Below are 20,544 nucleotides of genomic sequence, written 5' to 3'. Positions count from 1 at the left end.
GGTTGTCTTTTGGTTTTGTTGACTGTTTCCTTTGCTTTGCAAAAGCTTTTTATCTTGATGAAGTCCCAATAATTCATTGTTGCCCTTGCTTCCCTTGCCTGTGGCGATGTTTCTAGGAAGAAGTTGCTTCAGCTGAGGTTGAGGAGGTTGCTGCCTGTGTTCTCCTTTAGGATTTTGATGGACTCCTGTCTCACATTGAGGTCTTTCAACCATTTGGAGTCTATTTTTGTGTGTGGTGTAAGGAAATGGTCCACTTTCATTCTTCTGCATGTGGCTATCCAATTTTCCCAACACCATTTGTTGAAGAGACTGTCTTTTTTCCATTGGACATTCTTTCCTGCTTTGTCAAAGATGAGTTAACCATAGAGTTGAGGGTCCATTTCTGGGCTCTCTGTTCTGTTCCATTGATCTAAGTGCCTGTTTTTGTGCCAGTACCATACTGTCTTGATGATGACAGCTTTGTAATAGAGCTTGAAGTCCGGAATTTGTGATGCCAACAGCTTTGCTTTTCTTTTTCAACATTCCTCTGGCTATTCGGGGTCTTTCCTGGTTCCATACAAATTTTAGGATTATTTGTTCCATTTCTTTGAAAAAAGTGGATGGTATTTTAATGGGGATTGCATTGTATGTGTACATTGCTCTAGGTAGCATTGACATCTTCACAAAATTTGTTCTTCCAATCCATGAACATGGAATGTTTTTCCATTTCTTTGTGTCTTCCTCAATTTCTTTCATGAGTATTTTATAGTTTTCTGAGTACAGATCCTTTGCCTCTTTGGTTAGATTTATTCCTACGTATCTTATGGTTTTGGGTGCAGTTGTAAATGGGATCGACTCCTTAATTTCTCTTTCTTCTGTCTTGTTGTTGGTGTATAGGAATGCCACTGATTTCTGTGCATTGATTTTATATCCTGCCACTTTACTGAATTCCTGTATGAGTTCTAGCAGTTTTGGGGTGGAGTCTTTGGGGTTTTCCACATAAAGTATCATATCATCTGCAAACAGTGAGTTTGACTTCTTTGCCGATTTGGATGCCTTTTATTTCTTTTTGTTGTCTGATTGCTGTGGCTAGGACTTCCAATACTATGTTGAATAGCAGTGGTGATAGTGGACATCCCTGCCGTGTTCCTGACTTTAGTGGGAAAGCTCTCAGTTTTTCCCCATTGAGAATGATATTTGCTGTAGGTTTTTCATAGATGGCTTTTATGATATTGAGGTATGTCCCCTCTATGCCTATACTCTGAAGAATTTTGATCAAGAAAGGATGCTGTACTTTGTCAAATGCTTTTTCTGCATCTATTGAGAAGATCATATGATTCTTGTTCTTTCTTTTGTTAATGTATTGTATCACGTTCATTGATTTGCGGATGTTGAACCAACCTTGAAGCCCAGGGATAAATCCCACTTGGTCGTGGTGAATAATCCTTTTAATGTACTGTTGGATCCTATTGGCTAGTATTTTGGTGAGAATTTTTGCATCCATGTTCATCAGGGATATTGGTCTGTAATTCTCCTTTTTCATGGGGTCTTTGTATGGTTTTGGGATCAAGGTAATGCTGGCCTCATAAAATGAGTTTGGAAGTTTTCCTTCCATTTCTATGTTTTGGAACAGTTTCAGAAGAATAGGTATTAATTCTTCTTGAAATGTTTGGTAGCATTCCCCTGGGTAGCCATCTGGCCCTGGGCTTTTGCTTTTTGGGAGATTTTTGATGACTGCTTCAATTTCCTTAGTGGTTATAGGTCTGTTCAGGTTTTCTATTTCTTCCTGGTTCAATTTTGGTAGTTGATACATCTCTAGAAATGCATCCATTTCTTCCAGATTATCTAATTTGCTGGCATATAGTTGCTCATAATATGTTCTTATAATTGTTTGTATTTTTTTGGTGTTGGTTGTGATCTCTCCTCTTTCATTCATGATTTTGTTGATTTGGGTCATTTCTCTTTTCTTTTTGATAAGTCTGGCCAGGGGTTTATCAATCTTGTTAATTCTTTCAAAGAACCAGCTCCTAGTTTTGTTGATCTCTTCTACGGTTCTTTTGGTTTCTATTTCATTGATTTCTGCTCTGATCTTTATTATTTCTCTTCTCCTGCTGGGTTTAGGCTTTATTTGCTGTTCTTTCTCCAGCTCCTTTAGGTGTAGGGTTAGGTTGTGTACTTGAGACCTTTCTTGTTTCTTGAGAAAGGCTTGTATTGCTATATACTTTCCTCTTAGGACTGCCTTTGCTGCATCCCAAAGATTCTGAACAGTTGTGTTTTCATTTTCATTAGTTTCCATGAATTTTTTTAATTCTTCTTTAATTTCCTGGTTGACCTGTTCATTCTTCAGTAGGATGCTCTTTAGCCTCCCATGTATTTGAGTTCTTTCCGACTTTCCTCTTGTGATTGAGTTCTAGTTTCAAACCATTGTGGTCTGAAAATATGCAGGGAATGATTCCAATCTTTTGGTACTGGTTGAGACCTGATTTATGACCTAGGATGTGATCTATTCTGGAGAATGTTCCATGGGCACTAGAGAAGAATGTGTATTCCGTTGCTTTGGGATGGAATGTTCTGAATATATCTGTGAAGTCCGTTTGGTCCAGTGTGTCATTTAAAGTCTTTATTTCCTTGTTGGTCTTTTGCTTAGACGATCTGTCCATTTCAGTGAGGGGGGTGTTAAAGTCCCCCACTATTATTGTATTGTTGTCGATATGTTTCTTTCCTTTTGTTATTAATTGCCTTATATAATTGGCTGCTCCCATGTTAGGGGCATGGATATTTATAATTGTTAGATCTTCTTGTTGGATAGACCCTTTAAGTAGGATATAGTGTCCTTCCTCATCTCTTATTACACTCTTTGGTTTAAAATCTAATTTGTCTGATATAAGGATTGCCACCCCAGCTTTCTTTAGGTGTCCATTAGCATGGTAAATGGTTTTCCACCCCCTCACTTTCAATCTGGGGGTGTCTTTGGTTCTAAAATGAGTCTCTTGCAGACAGCATATCGATGGGTCTTGTTTTTTAATCCAATCTGATAGCCTGTGTCTTTTGATTGGGGCATTTAGCCCATTTACATTCAGGGTAACTATTGAAAGATAGGAATTTAGTGCCATTGTATTGCCTGTAAGGTGACTGTTACTGTATATTGTCTGTGTTCCTTTCTGGTCTATGTTGCTTTTAGGGTCTCTCTTTGCTTACAGGACCCCTTTCAAGATTTCCTGTAGGGTTGGTTTTGTGTTTGCAAATTCCTTTAGTTTTTGTTTGTCCTGGAAGCTTTTTATCTCTCCTTCAATTTTCAATGACAGCCTAGCTGGATATAGTATTCTTGGCTGCATATTTTTCTCATTTAGTGCTCTGAATATATCCTGCCAGTCCTTTCTGGCCTGCCAGGTCTCTGTGGATAGGTCTGTTGCCAATCTAATGTTTCTACCATTGTAGGTTACAGATCTGTTCTCCCGAGCTGCTTTCAGGATTTTCTCTTTGTCTATGAGACTCCTAAGTTTTACTATTAGATGTCGGGGTGTTGACCTATTTTTATTGATTTTGAGAGGGGTTCTCTGTGCCTCCTGGATTTTGATGCCTGTTTCCTTCCCCAAATTAGGGAAGTTCTCTGCTATAATTTGCTCCATTTTACCTTCTGCCCCTCTCTCTCTTTCTTCTTCTTCTGGGATCCCAATTATTCTAATGTTGTTTCGTCTTACAGTATCGCTTATCTTTCGAATTCTGCCCTCGTGATCCAATAGTTGTTTATCTCTCTTTTTCTCAGCTGCTTTATTTTCCATCATTTAGTCTTCTATATCACTGATTCTCTCTTCTGCCTCATTTATCCTAGCAGTTAATGCCCCCATATATGATTGCACCTCATTAATAGCCTTTTTTATTTCAACTTGGTTAGATTTTAGTTCTTTTACTTCTCCAGATAGGGTTTCTCTAATAACTTCCATGCTTTTCTCAAGCCCAGCTAGTATCTTTAAAGTGATGATTCTGAACTCTAGATCTGATGTCGTACTAATGTCCATATTGAGTAGGTCCCTGGCAGTCGGTACTACCTCTTGTTCTTTTTGTTGAGGTGATATTTTCCGTCTTGTCATTTTGTGCAGAGGAGAGTAATGAGAGAACAAAATGCTAGCAGAGTAACAATGTCCCCAGAAAATATACTCTAAACAAATCAAAAAAGACCTGAAGCAGTGGGAAAAGAAAGGGAAAGAGAGAAAAAAGAAAAACATAAAGATAAAAACAAACAGAAAGAGAACAAAACAACAAAAAAAAACCCAGAATGTGATCAAATATGAATAGGCTGGTGCATAGATCAGTGCCACACACTAGATTTTGGGTGTATTTTGGTCTGTTAGAAGAAAGTGCCTCCCAAAATTTTAAAGAAAGAAAAACTTATATATAATTACAAAAATAAGGGTTGATATGATGAAGGGATGGAATATGACTGTAAAGATGGAAATTATAAAAAATTTTATAAAAGGAATTGATAAGAAGTTGTTTGAAAAAAGAAACAAGAGGATTTAAAAGAAGAAAAAAGGGAGAGAATGTGATCAGGCAGGGGAGTAGGAAAAAACCATATACTAGAGATTTAGGGTATATTTTGATCTGTTAGAAGAAACTATCTCAAAATTTCAAAGAGAGAACAATTTATATATATGTATATGCCAAAAATATGGGTAACTACTATGAAGGGATAGAATATGACTCTAAAAATGAAAAATAAAAATGTTTTTAAAAAAAACGGATTGATAAGATGTTGGTTGAAAAAGGGAAAAAGAAAAATTCAAAAAAAAAAAAGACAGTTAAAAAAGAAATTAAGTTTAAAAGACTAAAGAATCGTGGTAAAAAAGCCATGAATTCTATGTGTAGTATTCCCCTAGTGCTGGAGTTCTGCCGTTCTCATTGTTCAGTAAACTTGATCTTGGCTGGCTATTCTTGCTGATCTTCTGGGGGAGGGGCCTGTTGTCGTGGTTTCCAAATGTCTTTGCCAGAGGCGGAATTGCCCCACCCTTGCTGGGTCGGGGCTAAGTAATCTGCTCGGGTTTGCTCTCGGGAGCTTTTGTTCCTTGCAAGCTTTCTGTACAGCTTTGGAGTCCGAGAGTGAAAATGGCAGCCTCTCAGTCTCGGCCCCGGAGGAGCCAAGAACTTGGGGCCCCGCTCCTCAGTGAGCCCCCAGAGAAAAGCCGTCAGTCACTCCCGGCTCCCCAGTCTCTGGCCGCACTCCGTTCTCACCCGGCCTGTGACCGCGCGTTTCTATCTCTGGCACCCAACCCCGGGTGGAGTCTCCAAACCCATCAGATCCCTGCGGTGCACTCCCGCACCACTCCTCCCAGGGAGGAAGGGGAGTCTCCCCGGATCTGCCACTTGTTGCATCCCTGCCGGAGGAGCAGTGGCCCGACTGTGCCGCGGATCACGGTTTATGGCAACCGTGAGCTGAGAGCCCGCGCCTGGGCTCCGCCTCTGCAGCCGGCTTCCCTGCTCCGTTACCTGGGAGCTCTGCCACACTCAGGCACCCCCGGTCGTTCTGTGACCCCGAGGGTCCTGTGACCACACTGTCCCGCGAGGGTTCCACCCCCCGCTTAGCCACCGGAGTGATGTCCCTCAGCGGAGCAGACTTTTAAAAGTTCCGATTTTGTGCTCCGTAGCTCTATCACTTGCCAGAAGCGCCTGACGGAGGCCCCTCCCCCTCCATCTATCCTCCCGAATATCGCCTCGGATTCACTTCTTCGCACGTCCTACCTTCCAGAAAGTGGTCGCTTTTCTGTTCAGAGAGTTGTTGCTCTTCTTTTCTTCAATCTCCTGTTGAGTTTGTAGGTGTTCAGAATGGTTTGATCCCGATCCAGCTGAATTCCTGAGAGGAGATGAAATCCGGGTCTCCTACTCCTCCGCCATCTTGCTCCGCCCCCCCCCCCATAGGTTAAGGATCTCTTATCCCAAGCTACCTTCAGGATTTTCTCTTTATCTGTGAAATTTGTAAGCTTCACTATTCTATGTTGAGGTGTTGACCTATTTTTATTGATTTTTTTTAAGGGAGTTGTTTGTGCTTCCTGGATTTGAATACCTGTTTCCTTCCCCAAATTAGGGAACTTCTCAGCTATAATTTGTTCAGATAAACCTTCCATCCCTCTCTCCATCTTCTGGGACCCTTATTATCCAGATATTATTTTGCGTTATGGAATTGCTAAGTTCTGTAAGTCTGCCTTCATGATTCTTTCTCTCTCCTTCTCGGCTTCCTTATTTTCCATCATTTTATCTTCTAAATCACTGACTCTTCTGCCTCATTTATTCTCATTTTTAGAGCCTCCATTTGGGACTGCATCTCGGTAATAGGATTTTTAATTTCTGCCTGACTAGATTTTAGTTCTTTTTTTTCTACAATAAGGGATTCTCTAGTGTCTTTTATGGTTTTTTAAAACCTAACTAGTATCTTTACAATTGTTGTTTTAAATTCTAGTTCAGATATCTTACTTTTATATCTGTATTAAATCCCTGGCAGTGAATACTACAGCCTATTCTTTTTTTCAACAACCTATTCTTTCTTTTGGGTTGAATGTCTCCATGTCATCATTTTGTCCAGAAAAGAATAGAAGAAAGAGAAAAGACAACAATAACGATGACAACAGGAAAAAAAAAAAAAAGCAAAAACAATACAAATCAAGAAAAAAAACAAGAAACAGCCCTTCCCCCCCAAAAAACTAGATCCTAGGTGTGTTTTGACCTTCATGTTAAAGGAAACTAGATCCCAAAATAAGAAAGAGAGAAAAACTTCTATTTTAACTTTTGTATATATATAATAATATACAATGAAAGGAAACAAAAAATAAAAAATTTATATATAAGATATATAAAAAAAATTTTTAAAAAGAATTGAATAAATAAAATAACAAAAAATAATAATGAAAGACTTAAAAATTAAAATTAAAAAAAAAAAAACCACGGATGTTATATACTGTTTTCCCCAAGAGCTTTGCAGCCCTCTATGATCAGTAAACTTGGTGCAGGCCAGTTGTTCCTAGTGGTCTCCTGAGGGAGGGGGCCTGTCGCACTGATTCTCAGGTGCCCTTGCCCTAGTGGAAATGCTCCCCACTTGCCAAGGGGCCAGGCATAGTGTAAGTGGCTCCAGATTCCACTCTGTGGTGCTGTTTTGCTCCCTGAAGGGTTTCAGCACTGATGGGTGGCATGAAAATGGTGGTGCCCCAATCTCTAGCCCTGGAGCTGAAAGTCCACGCCCTTCACTCTTCAGTGAGCTCTCATAGAAAAGCAGTCAATTACTCTAGTCTCCCTGATTTCTATCAGATCTCTGTGTTTATCTGGCCTATGACTGAGCGCTTTTATTTCAGGCATGCAACTGAGTTTCAAAACTCAAATTTTGGGGCACCTGGGTGGCTCAGTCGTTAAGCGTCTGCCTTCAGCTCAGGTCATGATCCCAGGGTCCTGGGATCGAGCCACGCATTGGGCTCCGTGCTCCGCGGGAAGCCTGCTTCTCCCTCTCCCCCTGCTTGTGTTCCCTCTCTTGCTGTCTCTCTCTCTGTCAAAAAATAAATAAAATCTTTAAAAAAAAAAAAACTCAAATTTTATGGACACCTGTGGTGCGGGTCCACACTGTTCCTATTGTGGAGGGAGGGAGGGGGTCTCACCATGCTTCTGCCTTTTGCTGGACTCCTCCCAGGAAAGTGGTCACTGGAATGTGCAGCGGGTCGCAGTTTATGGCAACACAGAGCAGAAAGCTGGCACCTAAACTCACTGTTCTCAGTGGGCTTCCCTGCTCCTATGCCTGGGAACTCTGCCGCACTCAGGCACCCCCATTCTTGTGACCCCAGGGATCCTGAGACAATGCCATTCCACCTGGGATTCTGCCTCACTTTGTTACCTGAGCACCTTTAAGCCAGGGACATATGTAGCAGACTTCTAAAAGTTCCGATTTTGTGCTCTACTACTTATAATACTTTGCAGTAGCGTCCTTAAGCAGTCTCCCTCCCCTCCACCATATCCTCCAGTATATCACCCCATATTCAGGTCTATGCACCTTCCAGAAAGTGGTCGCTTTTCTATTTATAGAATTGCAGCATTTCTTTTCTCAGATGTCTGATTGATTTCACAGGTGTTCAGAATGATTTGATAGTTGTCTAGCAATATTCAAGGGAATAGAGAAACTTAGGGTCCCCTACTCCTCCACCACCTTAACTCCTCTCCCTTTTCAATTTTTAAAATTTTTGTTTTTCATTTGTCTCAAGATATTTTCCTGGTGATTTTTTTTTGTTGACCCATTTGTATTTAGGGGAGTATGTTCTTTAATTTCCACATATTTTTCATTTCCTTCTGTTAACGTTTTCTAGTTTCTTTCCATTGTGTGACCAGAAAAGATACTTTGTATGTTTTCAGTTTTTTTTTAATCTGGGTTTTTAAAAGACTTGATTTTCGACCTAACATATGCTGGAGGATGTTCCATGTATGCTTGAGAGAAATGTGTATTCTCTGTTGTTGGGTGGATTTTTCTCTTTATGTCAGTTAGGTGCAATTGATCTGTCATATGGTTTAAGTAGTCTATTTTTTATTGGTATTCTAATGGTTTTCCTACTTGTTATTGGAAGTAGGAAGTAGGATATTGAAGTCTCCACCTATTATTACAGTGCTATTTTTCCTTTTAATTTTGTTAGTGTTTGTGTCATATAGTTCAGAGCTCTTGTATTTGGTGCATATATGTGTTATAGTTGTGTATTCTTGATGTTCTGTCAATTTATAATGTCCTTTTTCTCTTGTAACAGTATTTGACTTAGTCTATTTTGTCTAATATTTGTATAGTTCTCTTTTGATTACTATTTACACAGACTATGTTCCTCTTTTCACGTTTGTTCTGTTTGTCTATAGATCTAAAATGAGTATCTGTAGACCAAATATGTTGTCATTTTTTGAACTCTAGTCCTTCACTCTGTGCCTTTTGATTCTGAAGTTTAATCCATTTACTTTTAAATTAATTATCAATAAAGATAATTAATTTAAGGGACTTGAGGGATTCTCTCAAGAGATGTGTTTTCAATGTGTTTTAGAGCCTTTTTATCATTCATTTCTTCTATTACTACCTTCTTCTGTTTACTTGACTTTTTTGTAGTGACATTTTGATTCCCTTCTCATTTCTTTCTTTTTTTTTGGGGGGGGGCATATTCTATACTTTGTGGTTACCGTGGGGATTACATATAACATATTAAAGTTATAACAGTCTATTTTGAATTGATACCAGCTTAACTGAATTGCATGTAAAAACTTCTTTACATCTTCATACATCATGTATCCATTAACATAGATTTATAGTCATTTTATGTATTTGTCTTTTAAATCCTGTAGCAAATAAAAAGTGGAGTTATAAACCAAAACTACAAAAATACTAGATTTTATATTTGCCTGTGTATTTACCTTTACCAAGTACAAGTTACTGTCTCTCCTCCTTTCATTTTAACCTGAAGGACTTTGTTTAGCATTTCTTGTAGTCCAAGTATATTGATCATGAACTCCCTCAGCTTTTCTTTATCTGTAAGTGTTTTAACTTTTCCCTTATCTTTTGAAGGACAGTTTTGCTAGTTGTAGAAGTCTCCATTGGCAAGCTTTTCCCTTTCAACACTTTATTTATTTATTCATTTATTTTTTTTAGAGAGAGTTCAGGGGAGGGACAGAGAGAGAGGGAGAGAGACAATCCTAAGCAGACTCCACACCCAGTGCAGAGCCCAACACGGGGCTCGATCTCATGACCCTGAGATCATGAACTGAACTGAAATCAAGAGTCGGATGCTGAACTGACTGAGCCATCCAGGCGCCCCTCAACAATTTAAATATGTCATCCCATTGCCTTCTGGCCTCCAAGGTTTCTACTGAGAAATTGGCTGATAATCTTACTGAGGATTCTTTGGGTATAACAAATTGCATTTCTCTTAATGCTTTCAGAATTCTCTATTTGTATTCCAACAGTTTGATTATATTGTGTCTTTGTGGGGGTCTCTAAGTTTATTCTATTTAAATATCCTTGGGTTCTTGGACTCGTCAATTTATGTATTTTATCTAATTTTGGAAGTTTTTAGCTATTATATCTTCATATAATTTCTCTGCACCTTTCTCTTTCTCTCCTGCTTTTGGGACTCCTGTAATGCATATGTTGCTTTTCTTGAGAGAATCCCTCAAGTCCCTTAGGCTCTGTTCACTTCTCTTCATTATTTTTTCTTTCTGTTCCTCAGACTCTGTAATTTCATTTGTCCTATCTTCAGGTTTGCTAATTCTTTATTCCTACTCAAATATGCGGTTGAACCCCTCTAGTGAATTTTTTGTTTTAGTTATTGTACTTTTGAGCACTGGAATTTGTTTCCTTTTTATAATGTCTGTCTATTTATTGATAATCACATTTTGGTCCTTCATTTTTTCCTGATTTCCTCTAGGTTCTTTGTGCATGTTTTCCTTTAGCTCTCTGAGCATATTTAAAACCTTTGTTTTAAAGTCTTTAATAAGTCCTATGTCTCTGCTTCTTCAGGGATGGTTTCTGCCACTCTGTTTTTTTCCTTTGACTGGGTCATGTTTTCCCATGTCTTTATATGCCTTTGCTGTTTTGTTGAAAATTGGGCATCTGAAAACACAGCCACCTCTTCTAGTCATTGCAAACTGGCTCTCTTCAGGGACAGTCTTTCACTGAGTGAGCATGCTCTGAGCCTTAGAATTAGCCTCAGGTGAAGGCTTAAGGTATTCTCAGGTCTTTTCTGAGCATGCATCTTGCTTGGGCCTGAGTATGATTTTTTTCTTTATTCCTTTATATACATAGCTACTTTTAAATGTATTCATTTCCGAAAGAGTCTCACCCAAGCTTTTGCAAGCCCCAGATGGTCTAGTGTATGTCTTTACCGATAATCTCTTGCCCAGGGATCTATAGCTCTTAGTCTTCCTACAGCCTTCCCAAGTACTGCCTGTTGCTCTTCACTGCCTGAGCTCCAAGTTAGGTGAAACAGACTAGTTCCTCAGGCATCCCACAAACAAGTTAGAACATTACAGATGAAGTCTGCTATGCTCCCTCTGGTTTGACGGAAGGAATTGGGAACTGTGCTGCTATCTCTACACCAAGACTACACCATGCTGAGGAGGGGGCTGGGCAAGAACAAGAAAAACCGCCATGAATTTCCTACTGTTTTTAATGTGGCTTTTCGTTGATTGGGCATTTGCTTGGTTGCTGTATACCTTTGTTTATTTTCCAGAGTTTCTATAAGATTATTTTAACTAGTTTTTGTGTGGTTTTTTTTTTTTGACATCTCCACTGGGTAACAAGGGCTTAGAGTTACCTAGTTTGCCATTTTGCTGATATCAGTCTACAGGCATGAGTTTTTAGTAACCATATTAGAACTTACCAAAATAACCATTTTCTCCCCTAAAGAAATGACTTTCAGATTATTTATACAATTACCAAAACGGTTTTTGGAATACCTCTTCACCTTCATAGCCTATGTCACATTTTTGTTACTCTTCAGTGTGGCAAACACTCCTTTTTTTTTGAGTCCAGATTTGATCTTGAGGAAATAGTCATTTGTTTGATAATAAAATGAAAGTTACACACTACAATTTTTGGTACAAAATTTTTTTAATTGCCATAATAATTTAATTTCATCATAGGCCCAGAAAAGATTTTGAGTACTGAGGTACAAGTAATGAAGCAATCGCTATTTGCCATTCTAAGGGATTACTTTGAAGATTGTAGTTAATTGATACCTGTGTTCTGGTTTGGTGAAGTCTTATTTTAAAATCTCATTTTATATTTATGTAATTTGTGTCAACTGATGGAAATTTTAAAATGTGCAAGCATATCTGTGTGGGAAATGAATACAAATTGTCTTTGAAATGGCACAAATGATTACAAGATAGGATTTCTCTTTTATGTGGAATCATCTAGGATCTGTCTTCTAATTCTGTGACAGCTGTATCTGTGACATGATAATTACATCCTACTTTTTCTCTAGTTACCCATACTTGGTTTTCAATTATAATATATCTCAGTCGAATGCTTCTTTTAACCATGTTCATAAACTAGTGAAATTACCCTTTTGATACCACTCAGTTGTTTTAAACTCACTTTCATATGAGCATTTATGAAATTCTGTAAAATAACTTTGGGATCTTATATGAAGGAAAAAGAATCTGTGTGAAGAAGTAGTAAGAAATGCAGATGATTATCTGTCAAATGTAATAATGGCTAAAAGCTACATTGAAGAGAAAAAAAATGATTTGGCTGCAGCTATGAAGATAGCAAGAGAGTTAAAATCAGCACCTTCTTTAAGGACTTATTGTGACCTGAATCAGGTAATTTTGATCATAATGTGAATTTATTTCTGAGGTATATTAGTTTACATGCTTTGGAATATGATATTTAAGACTTAACAGGCATTTATTTTCAGACTATTCTAACTTATCTTGGCCTCAATTTAGAACTCTTAGTGTTTGAATTCTAAAACAAACATTAATAAATTTGTTTAGCCTTTTATTGTTATTTACCAGTTAGGGAAATGGCATGGTAAGGTCTTTATAACACATGATCTGAGAGCAAGTAGGGTGACATTGAGTTGGAAATTGATGTTCCTAGAATATTTGAATAAAAAATGAGAACATATAAGGGCAGCAAACTAAATGAGATTCTCTGTTCTTTTCATAAACAATTGAGATATGACTGAATTCTTGACTTAAAAACTTAATTCAAGTTCTCATTCAGGGTTTTGTTTTGTTTTGTTTTCCTTTTCTTCCTGCTTCCCCAAATGTGTGGGTCAAGAGACAGGGTGCTTCCACTATATTCTATCATCTAATAATGTGCCTAGGGAGCACAGCTGAGCAAAAATAAAAACATATTCCTGATGAGATCATTTAGCCAGACAGGGTTAACCATCGATCTTTTTTGCTGAGTTCTACCTTGCTCCTTTGGGATATAGATCCTGTTCTATTGTCTTTGAATCCTCATGGCCTTTTCCCATAGATAATCAGGTGTTTGGGCTGAACTGAGGTATAAAATAGAAGCCATTGGTTTACCTGCCTCCAAAGTCTCTAAGTGCTACCGTCTTACTTGATCAGACCTCTCTCATTTCCTGTGTATTACACATGAGGCATTAGGAGATGTAAAAAAGTGATAAGATTTGGTATTCACCTGGGACACCTGGGTGGCTCAGTCAATTAAGCGTCTGCCTTCGCCTCAGGTCATGATCCCAGGGTCCTGGGATCAAGCCCCACATCAGGCTCCTTGCTCAGCAGGAAGCCACTTCTCCCTCTGCCTGCTGCTCTCCCTGCTTGTGCAAGTGCATGCTCTCTCTCTGACAAATAAAATCTTAAGAAAAAAAAAGATTTGGTATTCACCCTAGTTAGATTTATTAAGAAGATAAGGCAAAAAGACATTGGAGGATAGCAATGCAGATGCAAAGTGAATATAATCAGAATCTTCTCTGATTACATAGCTATATCCCATTTGTTAACTAGTGTCTTTTGTTGTTGTTATTTATTAATTTATGTCTCTAAAAGATTTAAAATTTCTTTAAGGGGAAAAACCATAAACACTTACTTGCATCCCTTTCGGTGCCTATAATCAAACCTTGAACACATTAATTAGTGAGATACTTAAAGGCTATAGTTTTCCTTCTAAAATCTTACTTTGTTTCAATAATATTTATTTTTTTAAGGATTTTTTTCATTTATTAGAGAGAGAGAGAGAGAGAGAGCAATGGGAGGGGAGAGGGTCAGAGGGAGAAGCAGATTCCCCACTGAGCAGGGAGCCTGATACAGGACTCGATCCCAAGACTCCAGGATCATGACCTGAACCGAAGGCAGTCACTCAAGCAACTGAGCCACACAGGCACCCCCAATAATATTTATTAAAAAAAAAAAATTCACATCTGAGTAACACTTGTCTTTTGATTCTAGATTATCCGTACTTTGAAATTAACATTTGAGAGTGAATTGTTACAAGTTAGCTCTCTAAAACTAAGGAACTCTCCCAGGTAAGTAAGTTATAATTCAGGAGAACCTAAAAATTAAGTATAAAAATGTATTAGAGCCTAGATTTATTAAATAGCAAGCAATTATAAATTGAAAATTTGTGTCACAAATGTTTCCCAAATTAGCAAACATGTAAAATAAGAGTAATTTATGATAAGTTGGGCTTAGAGGATTCTTCAGTTACACTAGAAAAATATGTTGTCTTTGGGGTTCTTAATGTCAGCAGCTGACTTTCAGAGAAAGTAATAAAGTTGTATTAGAGCACTTAAAATGTTCTTTTAGAGTTTTTAATGTTAGCCACTGACTTTTATTTAGAGAAAGTAATAAACTGGTATTAGAACATTTACTTATATGCTGGTGTTTTATTTTAGGTTGAATATGAATTGCAGTGAGATCATCTGCATGTTCAACAATATGGGAAAGATTGAATTTGAGGGCTTAACAAAGTAAGTATAAGAATGGTGACATGGGGGTGCCGAGGTGGCACAGTGGATTAAGCATCTGACTCTTGGTTTTGGCTCAGGTCCTGATCTCAGGGTTATGGGATCAAGCCTCGAACCGGGCTCCGCACTCAGCAGTGTCTGCTTAAGATTCTCTCTGCCTCTGCCCCCCTGCACATGCACTCTCTCTCCCTCTCAAATAAATAAACCTTTAAAAAAAAAAATGGCAACATGCCATTAATTTCTGAGAGGGTCTCTTAGAAAAATTACCCGAGACAGGAAGATTGATGTGTAGTGTGTAGTATGTATGATTCAAATACTGTAAAATAATATGAAGGGCAGTTTTCTATCATTTTAATTCTGTGTAAAATATTTAAGAATGAAAAGACTTAGAAGTGATCAGTATTAAATGATATATGTGTGAGGGGTGCCTGGGTGGCTCAGTCGGTTAAGCGGCTGCCTTCGGCTCAGGTCATGATCCCAGGGTCCTGGGATCGAGCCCCGCATCAGGCTCCCTGCTCAGCGGGGAGCCTGCTTCTCCCTCTCCCACTGCCTGCCTCTCTGCCTGCTTGTTCTCTCTCTCTCTCTCTCTGTCAAATAAGTAAATAAATAAAATCTTTAAAAAAAAAAATGATATATGTGTGAAAGTTATCTTTGAGAGTCATTCAGCCAGCATTGAACACTGATTTTGCGCTAGGCACCATTATCCTAAACATTGAGATATATGTCAGAGAAGTTACAATAAGTAGAGGATGACACATGTAAACAATCAAGTGAATAATTGCTATGATAGTAATGTATGCAGAATTTAGTGGAGATGCAAACGAAGGGAACAGTCAGTTCTTTTGGGGGTAACAGGAGACTTAGAAAAAGGAGAATTTTATTTTATCTATGAAAATGAGTAGCAACTGGAAAGGAGGCCAGAAGGCAGGTAGGCATCATAGCAGAAAGAAGGGTATAGGCAGTGAGATAATGTGCCACATTCAGGGAACTGCTTATATAATTCCAATTGGCAGAGGATACATATAGGCTAAATCCTAAAGACTTTGTATGCTGTGTAGCAGCATTTGAACTTTATTTTCTAGATCCATGTCATCCAATGTGGTAGCCACTAACCACATGTGCCCATTTAAATTTAAGCATAAGTTAATTAAAACAAAATTAAAAGGAAAAATTGGAGGGGTGCCTGGCTGGCTCAGTTAGTAAAGCATGTGACTCTTGATCTCAGGGCTATGAGTTCGAGCCCCACGTGCTCAGTAGTTACATGTGGTTGATAGCTACCATATTAGACAGTGCCCCACATTTTCACTATTGCAGAAAGTTGGACAGCACAGCTGTAAATAGTAGAAACCACTAAAAGATTTTCAACATGAAAATAAAAATAGATTACATTTTAAAAAGATAACTCTGGTGGCCATTTAGAGGATTATTTGGAAGAGTCTGAGGCTAGAGGCTGAAGGATTAGTTGGGTTATTGTGTCAATAGTCTCAGCAAATGATGAGAAACCAAACATAGTAGTACTGCAGAGCAATAGATATGACAAATGCTAAATAGGGAAAATTGATAAAGCTTATTAATTGTTTGACCATGATGAATGAGGAAAAGGGAAGCATCCTCAGTGATTTACAGGTCTAGCTTTGGTGGTTAAGTTGATGGATTGTGGTATTATTCACCAAGATTGGGAATACAAGGAGAAAATTTAGAGGAGTGGAGGATAGTGGACAGGTTGATTTATTATTGTTTACCAGATACCTGGGGAGAAATATACAGAGAGCAGTTAGCTATATGTACTAAAACTTGATTCTGGGTGTAGGAATAGTCAGAATATAGATGGTTTAGAAACTCCCAAAAAGAAAGTAAGTTCATTTACTTGTAGGTGGTATGCCTCCAGGGGAAATCATCCCCCAGGAAGCATCTACATTCATTACCTTAGGTAACTAACCAGAGTTTGGCCCACAATCTTAAAAGGTCAGGAACAGACATGAGCAGATGCACTATAAGCCAGGTGAACTCCTACAAGCCAAGTTTACAAAACTGAATGCCAGAATTCCAGTTTAGTCAGAATGCCAGGTTATAAACTTACGGACAAATATAATTGCCAGTGGACTGGAATACTTGTGTTGGCATTCTTTACAAGCATCCAAACAGGCCTAAGAAGCCAAATTATAAGAAATTGCTTTGTTTGCAGTGTTGTTTGCAATAAAGGGAATAAGATTAATCAAATAACTTAATGACATTAGGCCTAGATAGTACATTCCTAGTACGTTTCTTACCACCAGAGGAAAGTCCTTGCCAGAGGACTAGAGTACCAGTCCTTTGGCTCAAATCATTTTCCCCCAGATATGGAGCCCTGTACCCTGTTTGTCTTTGTGACTTGACTTTTGTGCTTACATGGATAACCATCAGCCTTCCCAATGAGTACATTCTTTTAGATATTTTCATAACTTGAATATGATTACTATCGAATATTTTTAAAACAAAACCTATTCTGTCTCTTTTAGACTCTGCATTGATCTTGTCTTGATTTTAACGTTAATTCAGAGTATTAAATTTTTTCCTAGTTTAAAGGGAATGTATCACTACAATCTGCTTCTACTTATTACAGGTGGTAATTAAACAACGGGTTTGCCCAGTAAGAGCAGGTATTGACATAAGTCAAGGACAGTACCCTGGAAAAATACTAAATTTTAAGACCGAGAAATGGTAACCTGCAAAACAAAACTGAGAGGGAGTAGGCAGAGGTTGGAAAACAAACAGGAGAAAGTGGTGTTCTGGAAGTCAAAGGAGGAGTTTATGAGACTGGAGTCGGTTGACAGTGTTAAATGTCCCAGGTCAAATGAAAATTGTTATAAAAAGAAATGTCTAGTTTGCAAATTTGGGTACATAGATATATCCTCAGAAGGTGTTTGAATTCAGCATGTATTTTACTTACGTTCAAAGCATACCTTTTTTTAGAAGAGACAGATAATATGTGTCATTGCTGAATCTAATTGGCTTTGTTGGTTCTTATTTCCAAAATGCTTTTTTTTTTCTTTTTAAGATTTTATTTATTTATTTGAGAGAGAGAATGAGATAGAGAGCATGAGAGGGGGGAGGGTCAGAGAGAGAGGCAGACTCCCTGCTGAGCAGGGAGCCCGACGTGGGACTCGATCCCGGGACTCCAGGATCATGACCTGAGCCGAAGGCAGTCGCTTAACCAACTGAGCCACCCAGGCGCCCATTTCCAAAATGCTTCTTAAATGATCTGTGATGAAGTTAAATCCATAATGGGTTAACCAAAAGACAAGGTTTTTGAGACTCAATCTCATTTCTTTGATAGAACTTCTATACTTGTAGATTGATAGCCTAAATCTGTGTGGATACGTGAAGAAGATAAAAAAATGGAGTAAACTGCATAAAAGTTCAACTGCGGGTTGTGGCTATTGAATAATACCCAAAGGATTCAGACTAATGGTGATTTTTAGGCCAGGTGGAGGTTTTTAATGATTTGCTCAGGATTATACCCTTCACTGTTTCCTATACTTTATTTTTAGGCCAGTAAATTAAAAAATAATCATAACATAATTTAAAATCAAAACAGCTAAGCCAGATCAAAATGATTTCTTTCGAAAACCTATGTCCACTATTCTTTAGGACTAGAAGATTGTGACATGACTATCATTTCTTTCTTCAGCTTCTCATTGATTATACCTCTTGTTACCTTTTAAAACCCTTAGGCTTGCCTTAGGGCTGGGAATGGGCAAAAATTTCTGGGTAATGGAAATGCCATCTAGTGATGGCTGCACAACTGTAAATTTAGTAAAAATTATTGAATTTTATGCTATGTAAATTACACATCAGTAAAGCTACTTGGGGTGCCTGGGTTGCTCAGTCGGTTGAGCATCCGACTCTTGGTTCCAGCTCAGGTCATGATCTCAGGGTTCTGAGATCAAGCCGCATGTTGGGCTCCACACTCAGCATGGAGTCTGCTTGAGATTCTCTGTCCATCTCCCTCTGCCCCTCCTGCTCGTGCTTTCTCTCTCTCTCTCTAAAATAAATAAATCTTTAAAAAATATAAAGCTATTTAAAAAATACTTCTGAGGCACCTATACAAAACTTTAGCTCTTTATATGTGTCACAGTATTAACTGTCATGTGGAAAGGAAATGGCTTGAAGGTAGATACAAAAATTTATGAAAAACTTAAAGTAGCCATATGCCTATCTATTTTTTATTTTTCTCCAAATTTTTATTTAAATTCCAGTTAGTTAACCTGCAGTGTAATATTGGTTTCTGGTGTAGAATTTAGTACTTCATTGCTTACATACTGTACCCAGTGCTCATCACAAGTGCCCTCCTTAATACCCATCTATTTTTTAAACAGATGTGATCCCCAAGAAAATGAAATGGGACAGAATGTTCAAAAGAAATATCATAAAAAGGAATATTCTTGTCATGATACATACCCATTTCGAGAAAAGAAAAAGGTTGACATGTCTATTCCAACTAATGAAACCCCATCACCTTCTTTGCAACGGGAAGCCTGTGATGTACATTTAGAAGCAAAAGACTTCCAGCCACAGAAGGAGGTTGTTGCAACATCATCCCTTAAAACCATTGCTGTTCTGCCTCAAATGGGATCTAGCCCTGATGTGATAATTGAAGAAATTATTGAAGAAAACATGGAAAGTGAGTGAAAATTCAAAAGCAAGGAAACAATATATCATGTCTGTAATTAGAAACAAAATTAGTCCCTGTACTTAACAGAAACATGTTGCTGTTATCTTATACCTCATTATGAGTTAACACTTCATTCCTTGTCCCTACTTTCACATTTTCCAAAATTAGGATAATTTTTTATTTTTAGAGTAATAATCTAACCTCTGAGATGTAAATTTAATATTTGGTTTAATTGAGATATTTGACTTTTTGGTGTTCCACACACAAACCTTGTATAAAAGACAAAAATACAGGTAAATGAGAGAGAGATTTGTAGAGCAATCTCATGGTTTTGTCCTTAAATTTAAGAACAGGTTCTCTTAAATCTTCTTTTGAGAGATAATCTGTTATAAAATGAGTTAACATGAATATAATAGCATCTATATTGTAACATTTTAGTGTATCATAATAGTTTGATTAGATTTACAATGCTGGTATTCTCCCCATTAACTACTACTGTGTAGTTAGTATACTACCAGTCTTCTTTCGGACCATTTTCAAGTTCTGTTTTAGGTCTCTTCTGCCCACCACTTCCCAATCTGTTTCATTGGCTGATTCTCCAGAATGACCTTTTGAAAGCAAAAAAAAAAAAAAAAACAAAAAACACATTTTTGGTTGTTTCCATTCTATTATTATTGCTGATATCTCAGTGAGTTAAGAAACCTGTCATGACTATATCTACTGATAAAAAGGAGTCTTCCATTTCCAGTATTTTGCCAATTCAAGTACAGCTTTTTAAGCAATAGTGTGCCATTGTCATCCTAATAAAACTAGTACAATTGCCTTTATTTCCTATTTTGATGAAGCATGCTTCACAGATTATCTTGTGGAAACACCTAGAGATCCAAAAAAGCCTTTTCAGAAAAAATCGTCTTTCCCTTTTGGATCAAAAGCAGGTACTTTAACAACTCTGAACTTGATGTTATGGAGTTTGCTCTGTGTAAAGTAACTCTAATGTAGTGTGAAGGCAGTGAATAAAATTTACTGTTAACTAAAACTTCTTCCTTTTAATGTTACAAGTTTTAGTTGTTATTGGCAAAAATATTTCTGAAATTTGTAACACTTCTCTCAACTGCCTCCCCAGTTACACATATTTATCTCTTTACCCCATCCTCAATGTGGGTATTATTCTTTGTGGTCTGTATTGGACAGTTAAAATGATCTATTTGTTTCATTTTTATCATCTCTCTTTACTGTCTCCAGTTCCACTCCTCCTATTCTTTGTGTTTTAAACATTTTCAGTAAATAAAACATCTACATTGTTCAAAAATTATATATTAAAATAGTGTGAAATTTTTCCCTAACCTGTCCCATTTCATTCAGTCCCTCCCTCTCTTCCAGAGTTTCTTTATGCATATACAAATATATATTATTATTATGTTTTTGTACACGAAACAAAGCATACCATGCACACTGTTCTGTTGTTTTAATTCCTTT

General features: G+C 37.7%; 1 protein-coding gene across 2 annotated transcripts in view; it reads left to right on the top strand.

Moving 5' to 3' along the window:
• The window catches only part of RNF17 (ring finger protein 17), a 154,751-nt gene that overhangs the window by 23,862 nt on the left and 110,345 nt on the right, over window positions 1-20,544 (top strand). For both annotated transcript variants that reach the window (XM_035003771.1, XM_035003770.1), the window contains exons 7-10: window positions 12,126-12,297; window positions 13,897-13,973; window positions 14,343-14,417; window positions 18,773-19,077. In XM_035003771.1, the coding sequence (XP_034859662.1) occupies window positions 12,126-12,297; window positions 13,897-13,973; window positions 14,343-14,417; window positions 18,773-19,077 (629 nt within the window). The remainder of the gene's footprint in view (window positions 1-12,125; window positions 12,298-13,896; window positions 13,974-14,342; window positions 14,418-18,772; window positions 19,078-20,544) is intronic.

The sequence above is a fragment of the Mirounga leonina genome, unplaced genomic scaffold (genome assembly GCF_011800145.1).
Source record: "Mirounga leonina isolate KUSES-001 unplaced genomic scaffold, KU_Mleo_1.0 Mir_127, whole genome shotgun sequence".
In the NCBI taxonomy this organism is placed as follows: Eukaryota; Metazoa; Chordata; class Mammalia; order Carnivora; family Phocidae; genus Mirounga; species Mirounga leonina.
This window is presented reverse-complemented; position numbering and strand designations above follow the sequence as displayed.